At 46.8% G+C, this 15621-nt stretch overlaps 1 protein-coding gene across 1 annotated transcript in view; it reads right to left on the bottom strand.

Annotated features, from left to right (window-relative positions):
• The window catches only part of mEFTs (elongation factor Ts, mitochondrial), an 80634-nt gene extending 65316 nt beyond the window's left edge, over positions 1 to 15318 (bottom strand). The window contains exon 1 of the mRNA XM_068380507.1: positions 15151 to 15318. Coding sequence (XP_068236608.1) covers positions 15151 to 15189 — 39 coding nt within the window. The 5' untranslated portion in view covers positions 15190 to 15318. The remainder of the gene's footprint in view (positions 1 to 15150) is intronic.
• Between the last annotated feature and the right edge of the window lie 303 nt (positions 15319 to 15621).

Here is a 15621-nt window from a genome sequence, read left to right as displayed (position 1 = left end):
TTTCCAACATGGTAAGGCCGTTGACTCAATATCATGGCCAGATACTCCAGATGTTGAGGCAGAGGAAGAGAAGGCTCCAAGCAAAATACCATGAGCCCACACTCATGGTAAGCATCCGGAATCTTGTCCCGGTGCTGAAGAAGGTCGAACCCGAGCCTACCGGAGTTGACCAGCCCTCCAAACAGCAGAGGAGGCGGAAGCCTGCACCTGAGCGGCCAAGAGGAAGGCAGGGAGAGTTCTCTGGGGAAACAAACCTGCTGTGCCACAGCGGGATAGCCACACTGCATCATAAGCAGGAATACTTGTAGTCTAGGCTGAATTCGACGAGCACCCTGGAAGATGGATGGAATGGAAACTGAAAGTACCCGTCCTTCCGATCCAGGGTTTAAGGAGTCCTGTCGCCTCGTTACCAGTCTGATCGATTCTGCTGGTCTACGCTGGCCGAAGTTTGTTCGACAAACTTGATCAGTGCTGAGAGGTCGACTACGGACATCCCCTCTCAGATCCTTCCTTACAAGAAAGGATCGACTGAGGGGGCCGGGGGTGAAGCCGTCGATGATCCTAAGGAAGACCTTCGCCCAAGGTATGGATCATTCTGCCCAACCGGGCAACTCTGCTGACGCTATTGCATAGAGGTTCAGAGACACTGAATTCGCTGACAGAGACGACAGGCGCGATATCCTTGGCTAATCACAGAGATTGTGCGGGAATGGGCATTGGGAAGCTGTCATTCGGATGAGTAACCTTAAGCATCCTTCCAGCGAAAAACCTGCAATCCTAGAGTTCGTGAACTCCTTTTAGGACTATGCCCCCCCGGGGGAGTCTCCCGTGTCATCTGTTCCTGACAGGAAGAAACTTGGACACAAACAACTCTTCTCAAGGATGGAAGGGTGTCTGAGGTCGTCGACCTCCACAGATGAGACACCCGAAGGAAGCCCTCAGTCAGCGCGTCCAGATGGTACAACATCGAGCTTGTCCGCAAGTTAGATACTTAACGACGAAAGGCCAAGGTGCCTGAGCTCGAGAGGAGGAAAGTACCCCTGATCTTCCTGTAGCTTCCTTGAACCAAACCTCAGGCCGTAACCGAGGAGGGAAAGAACCTGGTAAGCTCCCAGAGGAAGAGGTAAGCAGTCACCCCTTGTCCGATGGAGAAATCTCGAACGGAAAGCCCACCCGCCAAAAATCCTTCCAGGGAATGACGGGGAAGGGCTAACCCAAGTTCAGGAAAGAGGAGTGTTGCTCAGATCTCCCTTAAGTTTCCCCTATTCTTGCAAGTGCCATGCTCTGCGTTTACGGGGAGAGGCCGTGTTCTGGAAATACGCTCCAGAAGAACTCGCCAGGCTACGAAAAACCCCATTGGGAATCGTGGTCGCAATCGCCCCGGAGCTCGCGCGAACGTGGAAGCGCCCATGCGCGGTAACGCAAACGAAGGTGAGCGAAGGAGCACAGAAGGAGGGCGAGCGAGGTAGGAAGGGCGAGAGCTGGTGGTCGGCGAGCGATAACCCATAGACGAGCAATGGATACTGAAAGAAATAAGCCAACGTTTGTGCGAAGAAACACTGTAGGTTCGCGCGACGGAACACCATCCGTCCGCGCGATGGAAAAACCGTTGGTTCGCGCGTGGGCGAACATTGGAGAGCATGGGCGCGGACGCGCATGAGCGTAGACGTGCAGGCACGTGGGCGAGTGGGTGCGCGGGCGCGCAGGCGAGCGGCCGCGCGGGCGAGCGGCCGCGCGGGCGAGCGGTCGCGCAGGCGAGCGGTCGTGAGGGTGGGCAGGTGGATGAGAGCGAGTCCGAGGCGGCGAACGCAAGCGTTAGCGCGATGGCGAGGAAACGCGCTGCCGCGTGGGCGAGGAAGACCGCTGGCGATATGGATCAACAAGCGATCGGTGGTGAGCTGGTGAGCGCTAACGCGCAGGTTGGCGATGGCGCGTTGTGTTAGGCCGAAGCGATGGTCGAGCAGCATGTGCAGGTGAGCGATCGTGCGTTGGCGAGCAATATGCGAAGGTGAGCGATCGCGAGCAGCATGTGCAGGAGGGCGATCATGCGATGGTGATCAGCATGCGCCTGGTGATCAGCATGCGCCTGGTGATCAGCATGCGCCTGGTGATCAGTATGCGCCTGGTGATCAGTATGCGCAGGGTCGCGCGATGGTGATCAGCATGCGCCTGGTGATCAGTATGCGCAGGGTCGCGCGATGGTGATCAGCATGCCAGGGTCGCGCGATGGTGATCAGCATGCCAGGGTCGCGCGATGGTGATCAGCATGCCAGGGTCGCGCGATGGTGATCAGCATGCCAGGGTCGCGCGATGGTGATCAGCATGCCAGGGTCGCGCGATGGTGATCAGCATGCCAGGGTCGCGCGATGGTGATCAGCATGCCAGGGTCGCGCGATGGTGATCAGCATGCCAGGGTCGCGCGATGGTGATCAGCATGCCAGGGTCGCGCGATGGTGATCAGCATGCCAGGGTCGCGCGATGGTGATCAGCATGCGCAGGTGGGCGGTCGCGCGATGGCGAGCAGCATCCGCGATGGCGATCAGCCTCCGCAGTTGAGGGTCGCGCGATGGCGATCAGCCTCCGCAGTTGAGGGTCGCGCGATGGCGATCAGCCTCCGCAGTTGAGGGTCGCGCGATGGCGATCAGCCTCCGCAGTTGAGGGTCGCGCGATGGCGATCAGCCTCCGCAGTTGAGGGTCGCGCGATGGCGATCAGCCTCCGCAGTTGAGGGTCGCGCGATGGCGATCCGGAGATCGCCGAGAGACAGGTGATCGCTGGCGAGCTGATGATCGCTGACGAGCAGAAGGCTACGCGTGGAATCCTGTGCAAGAAGAAGAGTCCTTGACCCCGACCTGAACCGAAGTTCTAGATCATGAGGGCGAACGTGGGCGCACAGGAACCAACAGGAACCGCAGGGATGATCATCTTGAAAGCGCCGACGAACAGGAGAGCGCTGAAGAGCGCCTGTGTGTTAACACTGAGCAGGAGCAGGAGAGAACACAGCAGAAGGGCGCGCAGGGAAACCCTGACACGCAAGGGAAGAACCCCCGTGGGGGCAACCCTTTGCCCCGAAGGGATCGTTGTCCGCCGGGAGACTGATGTCCGTCGGAAGACCGCTGTCCGTCGGGAAGACCGTTGTCCGTCGGGAAGACCGTTGCCCGTCGGAAGACGAGATCAGACTGCTGTCCATCTGCACCAAGGCGGAAGATCGAGAAAAAGGAGTTGTAGGCTGCAAACGGAGATCCAAAAAGGCGCCTCAAGCACCCTTATAGGGAGATGGGAGGCCCTTACGACGAGGCAGACGGTGGGCCTACGGCGAGGGAGGCCAACAGCAACCGCAACAGAAGAAACCTCCGAAGAGGAGTCTCTATGAGTGTACTCTCTCGCGAACGAAAGAGAAACACTTCGTGGAAGAGACTGGTCAGCCAGTGACCTAAAAGGAGCAATCCTCCGAAGAGGAGCTCCTGCAGTTGCCCAGCCCCTTGAGCGAAACTGCAGGTGCGACCGCTCAGCACCAAGAGCATAGTCGCACGAAAAAAAGGCAAGAGAAAAACCCCCCAAAAGGGGAAAAACTCAAGCCTGGACAGGAAAAACTTCCCTCGGAAGGAAAGTTACCCGCCCAAGGAGGCAAGCCTCCTGAGAGTTCTAAAATGAACTGGAGAGCTGTCCGTCGACACGGGAGTACTTCCAGTAGAAGGAGACACGCCCCTGACGAAAAAAACAAGGGGGGAGGCAGCAACAGCCGAATCCCCAGGACTCAACCAGACAGCTCACACCGTTGCCATATTACAGAAACGAACTAGATCGGTAACTGTAAAAAAATAAAACAAATAATATTAGTACACATTCATTCCCCAAGGAAGGCTCCGAAGAGGAATCCCGAGGGAAAGGAACAAGAATTACACAACAGGCACGTGCCCTCACAACCACTTACACTCACGGAAGGAGAGCTGTAACCAAAACAGAATTACTGTATAAAAATTATAATTATGTAACTATGTAATTATGTAATTTAAAAAAGAAAGAACGAAAACCCCGAAAGGAATCGTTCTACAAAAAACAACTACAATTAGATTCATAACTAATTGAGACAAACGTACGGCTTAGCAACCCCCCCCACACACGGAAAGGAAGCTACAAGGGCGTAGTAAAACGTAGTAAAAAGGTGAACGACCTCAAGAGAGAGAGAGAGAGAGAGAGAGAGAAAGACATAAGTCAAACTCGATCGCCACCCATAAAATTACGCCGTGGTGGCCTAACTGCCGAGGACTCCACGTAGATATCGTACACTACACACACAAATCTGAAAAGGAAACTTACTTATTTCTATACTCAAATATATATACAAACATGAAAACATGTTTACATATATATTGAGTAAATGAAAAGTAAGCGATTAAGTAAAGACAAAACAAACAATGGCTGCCAAGAGAGGACCAAGACAGAGACGTCTGTCACAGTCCGAGCCAAAAGTGAAAGTGAGTATTCACCTGTGTGTGAGGGGGAGGAGGGGTAGCTAGCTACCACTCCCCTACCCCCCCGCTAACTAGCGCGGGGGTAATACACCCTCGTTAAATTCTAATGGCTCGCCATTTCAGCTACGCTAAAAGGTAACCCTTTGTAAATAGCGTGGTTTGTATTTCGGTTACGGAACAAATATAGTTTTCAACAGGTTATCTTGTGTTTATTATGCATTTCTGACCATTAATCACGTATTTTTGGGAGATTCCCCACCCAAAACCCTGATTTCCCACAGGGATCTCCCCTACTTGTTCTTATGGGAGGTAAGGAAAACTCATGAATGGGTGCTTTCCCCAATATTTATGGTTAGAAATGGATAAAACACATGGCAGCGAGTATGAAAAATATATGGTTCACGTATTTGGCTAGAAATTGAATTATATATTTACCACGAAATATACAAAAGTTGGCTATTTTGGCATTTTACACTATGAATAATGGGGGCTGGGACATACCGTATGGCCTGATCAAATAAAATGTAAACACTATTTTATTTTAGTCCACTGTTTACTTTTGGAAGACTGCTCGTGTGCTACTGCAAATGCAGACGACTGATTGTCTGTTACTGTGAATGCAGTGTTTGCATTTACTTTTGCCAGCTGTTATATATTTTGTATGATGTAATCGTACATACTGTACTATCCTGGCATAACAGTATGAGAATCTACCAATATGACAATTTGATAGAGTTACTGTAGTACAATATTTCTTATGAAGAAAATAAGAAGGACTCCTTGTGTATTAGAACGTACTTTGAACGATTATGATAGAAATATTGGTTTTATTTTATATGAACACAATTTTTTCTCAAAACTTTTAATCAGCACATTTCAATAAATCATTACTAGTTCACTCGTTTAAACCTAGATCCATGGATTGTTGAGTAATGATAACCGAGGTAATCATATTCTAAGTTTGTATAATTGATAATTAATGCCAAAATACTACCCCACAGGGCTAATGCGCGTACCAAACATGTTCCGGTTGCCAGAACGGTTGCAAGTCACTCCGGCCCCTTGTTATTCCGGCCCTAGTCACTCCGGCCGCTAGTTTTTCCGGCTCCGGTTACTCCGGCCTCCCCCGCGTTCGACCCAGGTCACTCCGGCCTCCCTGGCGGCACGCACGTGTGTAAAGTTAGCAATATATATTGTTGGGTTGTTTGTGTGTGTGTGTTTATATATCCATATATGTAATCATACTTGTTTACAACTTTTATTGTACATTTATTATGTCCACGGAGGTTAGGTAAGATAAATAAGAAAAAGAGAGGTCTGGTAAAAGGTGGGTCAAGTCACAGTCACAACAACCTAACATTCTCTCTCTCTCTCTCTCTCTCTCTCTCTCTCTCTCTCTCTCTCTCTCTCTCTCTCTCTCTCTCTCTCTCTCTCATTTCCTCCGTAATAATAAATATTAATAATGATAATAACGAATATGATAGAGGTAAAAATTTTCTACTACTACCACTACTACTACTACTACTACTAGTAGTAGTAGTAGTACGATTGACTACTACTACTACTACGTATACATAGATATTTTAGTATCAGTAGGCTGCCTGATTTTTTTTTTACTTAGATGCAACTTTTGTATACAGAAATATTTTAGTATGAGTAGGCTGCCTGATTTTTTTTTTTTTTTCACTTAGACGCATACCTTTGTATACAGTTAATTTTTCATATCATTTAAACTATTATATCGTACTATATTATTTTATTTTATGTAATGTTAATAGCAATGTATTGAAAAAGTAAAGAGAAGGCCAAACTAATTTGTTACTATATTATCAGAGCTTTGAACAAGGAAGGCGAGTCGAATACATCACGATAAAGCCAGTCAGCACTCCCATGTTGTGGTCGGGGTGTGGTGAGCCTTGTTTGGTTATTTCTGTTATTATATATTCTTTCTAGATTACATAGTATTATGTAGTTATTGCGTATTTGTATGACTATGCTGCGTAATTATTTAATAAAAGAGAGAGCCTATTATTATATATTCTTTCTAGATAACATAGTATAATTAGTGGGCCGGAGTGACTAGGGAGGTAGGCCGGAGTGACTTGGGTTGGGGGCCGCAGTGACTGAGGGCCGGTGTAACTAGGGGCCGGAGTGACTGTAAACCGCCAGAACATAGGAGCAATGAGATAACGTTCAATAGCGTGCAAAGTGAACATACAGCAGAACAAAAACAAATAAATTATGGATTCACTTAAATAACAAGGTACTGTATTTGTAATATGATGAATACTGTTAGGATGGACTCCATTGAATAAGGGATGGAAAGTTCCCTTTTCTATGCATTTTGAAGTCCTGGCAAACAAATGTTAAGTATTTTCACCATGTTTCATTACTATTACTGTACTCAGTTTAGATTATGGAGACTTTTTTAATAACAATGACTATTTTATGGTGACGACTGGTGGAAACAACAAATTTAAAAACATCAATTTAAATAACATACAATTAGGCTAGTATATGGTATAATTCAAGAAGTTTCGAATGTAATTGATGAAGATAACTAGCGCAAAACCATAGGTTTCCAGTTCTGGTCATCAATCCACCATAATTCAGAAACTATCAGTTTACGCCAGAAATGATAATAAAAATGTTTAAGACACCTGTAATTACACAATATTCCTGTTTTTTAAGCTGTAAAAGAAATAGCTTTAATATAAAGATTTACATAAATATTTTGGGGATAATCAGTATTTTTCAAATTTTTTATATACAGTATTAAAATTCACGAATAAAAAAAAACATTTAAAAAAGGGGAGTACTTGTATAATGACGGACAGGAACACCACCTTACCTTAACTTCCCCACCTATCCTAATGTACAAGCTGTGTCCTTAACTATTAACCTAAGGGGGGGGGGGGGGGTAACGGCCGCTTCTGACCCCCTCAGACTAACCCATTCTTAGTGATAGGGTTGAAAAATGTTATTTTCATTAGTAAAATAAATTTTTGAATATACTTACCCGATAATCATGTAGCTGTCAACTCTGTTGCCCGACAGAATTCTATGGAGGGATACGCCAGCTATCACAATACTAGAAGGGGGTGTTCTTACCAGCGCCACCTGTGGCCAGGTACTCAAGTACTTCTTGTTGACACCTCCTCAATTATTCCTCGGTCCCACTGGTTCTCTATGGGGAGGAAGGGAGGGTCAATTAAATCATGATTATCGGGTAAGTATATTCAAAAATTTATTTTACTAATGAAAATAACATTTTTCAATATTAAACTTACCCGATAATCATGTAGCTGATTCACACCCAGGGGGGTGGGTGAAAACCAGTGTACAAGATTAAAGGATAGCTAAGTATCCCATATTTCATATAACAGTTATCTCAAATAACAATGAAATAATAAGTACCTGGTAAGGAAGTCGAATTGAACCGTTACTCTGTCTCTTTTTTAAGTTCGTCTTCCTTACTGAGCGCAGCGTTCCTCTTGGAGGCTGAATCAACCCAAAGGTGCTAAAGTATACAGGGCTGCAACCCATACTAAAGGACCTCATCACAACCTTTAACCTCGGCGCTTCTCAAGAAAGAATTGACCACCCGCCAAATCAACAAGGATGTGGAAGGCTTCTTAGCCGACCGAACAACCCATAAAAAGTATTCAAGAGAAAGGTTAAAAAGTTATGGAATTATGGGAATGTAGTGGCTGAGCCCTCGCCTACTACTGCATTCGTTGCTACGAATGGACCCAGGGTGTAGCAGTACTCGTAAAGAGACTGGACATCTTTGAGATAGAATGATGCGAACACTGACTTGCTTCTCCAATAGGTTGCATCCATAACACTCTGCAGAGAACGGTTCTGTTTGAAGGCCACTGAAGTAGCCACAGCTCTCACTTCATGTGTCCTTACCTTCAGCAAAGCAAGGTCTTCTTCCTTCAGATGAGAATTTGCTTCTCTAATCAGAAGCCTGATGTAGTAAGAAACTGAGTTCTTAGACATTGGTAGAGAAGGCTTCTTGATAACACACCATAAGGCTTCTGATTGTCCTCGTAATGGTTTTGACCTTCTTAAATAGTACTTAAGAGCTCTAACAGGGCAAAGTACTCTCTCTAGTTCGTTCCCCACCATGTTGGACAGGCTTGGGATCTCGAACGACTTAGGGCAAGGACGGGAAGGAAGCTCGTTTTAGCCAAAAAAACCGAGCCGCAAGGAACATGTAGCCGTTTCAGATGTGAAACCTATGTTCCTGCTGAAGGCGTGGATCTCACTTACTCTTTTACCTGTTGCTAAGCACACGAGGAAAAGAGTTTCTAATGTGAGGTCCTTAAAAGAGGCTGATTGGAACGGTTCAAATCCTGATGACATTAGGAACCTTAGGACCACGTCTAGATTCCAGCCTGGAGTGGACAACCGACGTTCCTTTGAGGTTTCAAAAGACCTAAGGAGGTCCTGTAGATCTTTGTTGGAGGAAAGATCCAAGCCTCTGTGGCGGAAAACCGCTGCCAACATACTTCTGTAACCCTTGATCGTAGGAGCTGATAGGGATTTTACGTTCCTTAGATGTAACAGGAAGTCAGCAATCTGGGTTACAGTGGTACTGGTTGAGGAAAACTGCATTGGCCTTGCACCAGCTTCGGAAGACTTCCCATTAAGACTGATAGACTCTGAGAGTGGATGTCGTCCTTGCTCTGGCAATCGTTCTGGCTGCCTCCTTCGAAAAGCCTCTAGTTCTTGAGAGACTTTCGATAGTCTGAAGGCAGTCAGACGAAGAGCGTGGAGGTTTGGGTGTACCTTCTTTACGTGAGGTTGACGCAGAAGGTCCACGTTAGGAGGAAGAGTCCTGGGAACGTCGACCAGCCATTGCAGTACCTCGGTGAACCCTTCTCTCGCGGGTCAGAGGGGAGCAACCAACGTCAACCGTGTCCCTTTGTGAGAGGCGAACTTCTGAAGTACCCTGTTGACAATCTTGAACGGCGGGAATGCATACAGGTTGAGATGGGACCAATCCAGCAGAAAGGCATCCACGCGAACTGCTGCTGGGTCTGGAATCGGAGAACAATACAAGAGGAGCTTCTTGGTCATCGAGGTAGCGAATAGAACTATGGTTGGCAGACCCCACAGGGCCCAAAGTCTGCTGCAAACATTCTTGTGAAGGGTCCACTCTGTGGGGAAGACCTGACCCTTACGGCTGAGGCGATCTGCCATGACATTCATATCGCCCTGAATGAGCCTCGTTACCAGCGTGAGCTTTCGATCTTTGACCAAATGAGGAGGTCCCTTGCGATCTTGAACAACTTCCTCGAATGAGTCCCTCTCTGCTTGGAGATGTAAGCCAAGGCTGTGGTGTAGTCGGAGTTCACCTCCACCACCTTGTTAAGCTGGAGGGACTTGAAGTTTATCAAGGCCAGATGAACTGCCAACAACTCCTTGCAATAGATGTGAAGTGTCCTTTGCTCCCGATTCCATGTTCCCGAGCATTCCTGTCCGTCCAGTGTCGCACCCCAGCCCGTGTCCGATGCGTCCGAGAAGAGACGGTGGTCGGGGGTCTGAACAGCCAAAGGTAGACCTTCCTTGAGAAGAATGCTGTTCTTCCACCACGTTAGAGTAGACCTCATCTCTTCGGAAACAGGAACTGAGCCCGTCTCTAGCGTCATGTCCTTTATCCAGTGAGCAGCTAGATGATACTGAAGGGGGCGGAGGTGGAGTCTCCCTAACTCGATGAACAGGGCCAGCGATGAAAGTGTCCCTGTTAGACTCATCCCCTGCCTGACTAAGCATCGGTTCCTTCTCAGCATGCTCTGGATGCATTCTAGGGCTTGGAAGATCCTTGGGGCCGACGGACAAGTCCGAAAGCTCGACTCTGAAGATCCATACCCAAGGAAACAATGGTCTGGGATGGAACGAGCTGAGACTCCTCAAAATTGACCAGGAGGCCCAGTTTCTTGGTCAGATCCATAGTCCATTTGAAAATCTCCAGACAGCGACGACTTGTGGGAGCTCTTAAAAGCCAGTCGTCTGACGGAGCCGGACACAAGGTCATGATACTGCTGCACAGTCTGTAAACTGACAATCATGGGCAAGCGAGGAAGTACAGTGACAACCCGAATCTGTCTAGACTATCTGGGTCGTACAGACAACTCCTTAACGGGTTGCTGAGGTTGCCGCACTGCGTCACAACAAGTCCCTTCTGTTGGTTGTTGAACGTCTTCCCCGTGACACATTGACTTCGTAAACAAAAATCCTCTAACAAGGACTAAGCTTGGACTGCATGTCATGCAACACAGCTCAAGGTCTATGGGAGCAGGTGTGGTAACAGACGGGATTAGCGGCTGAAGTGGAACCATTACCTTCCCTGTAAGCATGTTATGCTTAAATAAAAGTCCATAAGAGGTTATGCAGCTAAAGGCTCCCTCCAAATGACAGAGTCCTCAAGGGAATATCAGAAGGAGGGAGAAAAGAACTTTCTCATCTACAGGGACCTTATCCTAGAAAAGCTAAGTTCTCTGAGTGAGGGTTCACTGGTGCAAAAGCAGCAGACTAGAAGGCAACGTTATGAAACTGCTTGACAGTCTAGTGAGTTGGCAACAACCCAAGATATGTTGAGAAGCATGCGGTAAGGTATGCAGAGCATGATGAATGCAGAGTATGCTGTATGCAGAGCATGCTGTATGTAGAGCATGTGTTGTATGCAGAGCATGCTGAATGCAGAGCATGCTGAATGCTGAGCATGTAGTAAGCAGAGCCTGCTGTAAGGAAAGCAGAGCGTGTGCATGGCGTTTAACATTCCTCAGAAATTCCATGACCAGTGCTAGAGTGCTTTATGCATGCTTGCATGGGGTTTAAAAAATCAACATAATGTTTACCTTACATTCATAACTCATGATTCATATTTTTGCCATGGTTTGAAAATGGAGGTAAGGTATGCTGAACAGCAGAGTCAGAACGAGCTGGAACAACAACAGTGGAAGGTGCAGAAAGTTCCTGTTCCTGTGGTATGAGTGGAGCGTGAAGAGACTGAGGTTGCGCAGAACAAGGTAAAGTTCCCGCAAGCAGAGGTGTCTGAGGCGCAGGATCAGGGTGCACGGGTTGAGCTCGGTGCAGCAGCTGAGGAGACTGACTCACAGGTGGAAGAGGTTGTACCTCCACCGAGAGTTGCACCACCGGTGGAGCAGCCAGGGGAGGAGGAGGAAGAGTGGGGTAATCCTCCTGATCCCAAACCGAAGGTTGCCTTAAAGAAGGCTGAGGCTGAACAACACTGGGAACAGCGAACACAGAAAGAGGTTCAACATCGTACGCCTGGCAGATGGTGCTGCGACTGGGTGCAGCGAGTGCAGGCGGGTTGAGCACAGGCTGAACGGGTGCAGGGGAGGTGCAACACTCTCAGCCCGACACTCACACAACAGGTCCGAAAGCTGTGCTTGCATGGACTGTAGTAGAGTCCACAACATCGTACGCCTGGCAGATGGTGCTGCGACTGGGTGCAGCGAGTGCAGGCGGGTTGAGCACAGGCTGAAAGGGTGCAGGTGGAGGTGCAACACTCTCAGCCCGACACTCACGCAACAGGTCCGAAAGCTGTGCTTGCATGGACTGTAGTAGAGTCCACAACATCGTACGCCTGGCAGATGGTGTTGCGACTGGGTGCAGCGAGTGCAGGCGGGTGCAGCACAGGCTGAACGGGTGCAGCCGGTTGGTGCACCACCGGTGCAGGCGGGTGCAGCACAGGCTGAACGGGTGCAGGCGGTTGGTGCACCACCGGTGCAGGAGGAGGAGGAGGTGCAACACTCTCAGCACGACACTCACGCATCAGGTCCGAAAGCTGTGCTTGCATGAACTGTAGTAGAGTCCACAACATCGTACGCCTGGCAGGTGGTACTGCGATCAGGCGGAGCGAGCATAGGGGGGGGGAGTGTAGGAGCACTCTCAGCCCGACAAACTGATGACTGAGGAGAGTCAGAGCTAACCCAATGACTGCATCCGGGTTGTTGAACTTTACTTCGTACGTCTGGCATAGGTCTGGACTTTACGTTTAAGAGGTCTTGAGACCTGAGACCAGCGTAACTCTGCCTTTATTTTCTCCTCTAAATCTCTTCTGCAGACGAGCAAAATAAGGGCTCAATCGTCTGCGGGTGGGAGTGACGGTCTCTGTAAGACACGCCCACAACCACCGAGGATACTTCTGTGCGCCGATCAAGGCCTGCCGAACCCTTTAATCCTTCGACATTGCTTCTCCCCTGGGCTTGGGAGCTTGCAAGAGGTCCCGGACTGGGAGGACGACTGGCGCGCACAAAAGTACCCTCACGCATAACACTGACATACTTTGCACTAATCACTTATCACTTTGATTTCTGTTTGCACTTATTTCACTGAACTCGAAACTTTAAGTGGTTTGTACCTGAAACACGCAATTCTATCCTTCTCAAAAGTTAGTAATTGCGAAAACAGAATTACAATGTAACAGAAAAATCTAATGAAAGAAAATTCAGTGGCTGGAAAGAGACTAAACACTAGATCACTCTAGAAACGTTTAGTTTCTTCCCCTAAAGAGACTAGGGATAAGAGCAAAACGATAACGACGTTACTCGTACGCCTGGCAGGCTTGAGGGAAACGTTTATCCTCTTTCTCCCTCCGTCTCTATCTCTCTCTCTCTCTCTCTTGACTTAGAACCTGAGAGAAGAGCCCAATCATATATATCGTTAAAACATATTATTGTTAAAGGAAAAAACTGAAATATTTCCCAAAAAGAAAAGTTCCTTATTAGGATCAAAACCATTAAGTTAAGAAAGAATGAACAAAACGCTAGACACGGTTACTCTTACTGCAATGTGAAACCGTGAACATTCTTTCTCTATCGTAACGATAGAGTGCAAGTTGAACGTTCTGAACGTCAACAACTGCAGAGACAAAACAAAACGTTAGTTCAACTTTGAAAAAGTACGAGACTATCAAAGAAATTCTTTCAAAGACCTTAAAATAGCATAATATGTTAACAGGTAAAACCGAAATGACGGGCTCACGATAATTAACTTCGGTACCAAGAAAAGACCGCCTACTATTAGGAAGGTCGAATATAAACAAATATAAAAATTAATTTTAATAAGTTTATAATAAAAGGAAGTTAATCGAAGAGGCCTATAAGAGGCGGAGAGATATAAAATAAATCTATAACTTTTGTTAAGCAAAATTAAGAAAGAGAGTCTATACTCTCTTAGACACCAACACTTCCGTCTAAGGGAAGGGTCGGCCATTGAAAAGTGAACGAGAGTTCATACTCTCTCGTCACCAAAATTAATCAAATTAATGCCAAAAGCTAACTAAGCTAATATAGAAGTTTCCAGTAAAGCGACAGCCGAAATCAAAGAGAAATACTTCACCAAAGTCGTGAAAATACTCCAAGAACATAAGCGTATCCCAGAACGTCTTGTCAGAAGCACGACAGAGGAATAATTGAGGAGGTGTCAACAAGAAGTACTTGAGTACCTGGCCACAGGTGGCGCTGGTAAGAACACCCCCTTCTAGTATTGTGATAGCTGGCGTATCCCTCCATAGAATTCTGTCGGGCAACAGAGTTGACAGCTACATGATTATCGGGTAAGTTTAATATTGAAAATAAGGGTGTAATGAGCATGGCCGTCATCATACATACACGCCAAGGGAGCCTTTGTATATCAGCGGCCATTTCCTCCTGTGTGCATTGAAAATGGACACTGACATAAACTTACCCACCTAACCTAACCTATAGCCAAGTTCTTGCCTACTTACCTAATGGGGGGGGGGCTAACGGCCTGTTGCGACCCCCTTAGACTGCCATATTCATAATTGCCCGTCATCAGACATACACCAGAGCCTTTGTATATCAGCGGCCAGTTCCTCATGCGTTGATTAAAAATGGAGATTAACTAACCTGGAGCCTTTGTAGGGTGACGGCCAGATCCCGTAGAAAACGGGAATATTCTGAACTGTGGCCGTCGTTCTAAAAACGATTTTGGCGGGAGAAGCTAACTTTAAAAACCCACCTAACCTATGCTAAAAGCCGTGTCCTTACCCAGGGAGGCTTTGCCCCCCCGGACCTCCCCCCTTACACAACAGTTTCCTTACCTACAAGTACGACGGGAGAAGCTAACTTAAAAACCGACCTAACCTATGCTAAAAGCCGTGTCCTTACACAGGGGGCTGCGCCGCCCCCCCCCCCCCCCCCCGGGCCCCCCCTTACACAACATATTCAAGATCTATAGACCATTTCCAAACGTTTTTATTCTATACAAGATAACAGTCGGGGCGATAATAAGCAAATTAAGACGCTTGGCCGTAGCGCTACAAACTACCCACTAACCTAAACTTTCCTTCCTAACCTAACCTGGAAGCCGTGTCCTTGCCTACGTACCTATCGTGCGGGGGGGGGGGGGATCCCCCTTACGATGCCGTATTCTAACTTAGCCATAACACATACAGGTGGCTGCTATCATACATACACCCTCATACACAAACGTATTTCCTTGTTTAATCTCTTCATAAAACTTGGAAAATACGTAAAAACTACTATTAACGTCATCACGACATTGTGATAGAGTAAAATGAAACCAAAAGGGTACATTACATGATAGCCTCATGTATGATCTTATTTCACGTACTGTAAATTACAGCAAGCTGTAATTATGCAACAATATGCTTACCTTTATTCCCGGTAAACGTAAAAGGGATAAAGTAGACATTTTCTGTTATATAACTTGATACTTATATCGAAAAGTTGATATGTAACCCGGCTTGAAATTTTAGACAGTCAAGTAACAGTAGTAGTAATGTTGTGATCTGGAACTGTTCATTCCATGTAGCGGCTCCTTCTATACTCCTATTTGGTTCATGTTCCTTATTCATAGTTTTAATAGATTATAAGATATAATTTCTTATTGCTTATCTATTTTCTTAGAGTATTGCGAAATTCTATTGTAAAATTAAAGATGAAAAAGTAACAATTTGATAAAAAGAAGATTTGTCTCCCCTTTTCTATAACAGATGTTTAAAAATATGATATTCATAACAATTTAGTTCGAACTGTAAACAGGGGTAATATAAGTACCTAACTGCTTATGTATATTGGCTTCGAACTACCCAATTGCATAATATTATCAGTTTTGATTTAATTC

Source organism: Palaemon carinicauda, chromosome 9 (assembly GCF_036898095.1).
Source record: "Palaemon carinicauda isolate YSFRI2023 chromosome 9, ASM3689809v2, whole genome shotgun sequence".
NCBI lineage: Eukaryota > Metazoa > Arthropoda > Malacostraca > Decapoda > Palaemonidae > Palaemon > Palaemon carinicauda.
The sequence above is the reverse complement of the archived record's forward strand: the minus strand, read 5'-3'. Positions and strand labels throughout refer to the sequence as shown.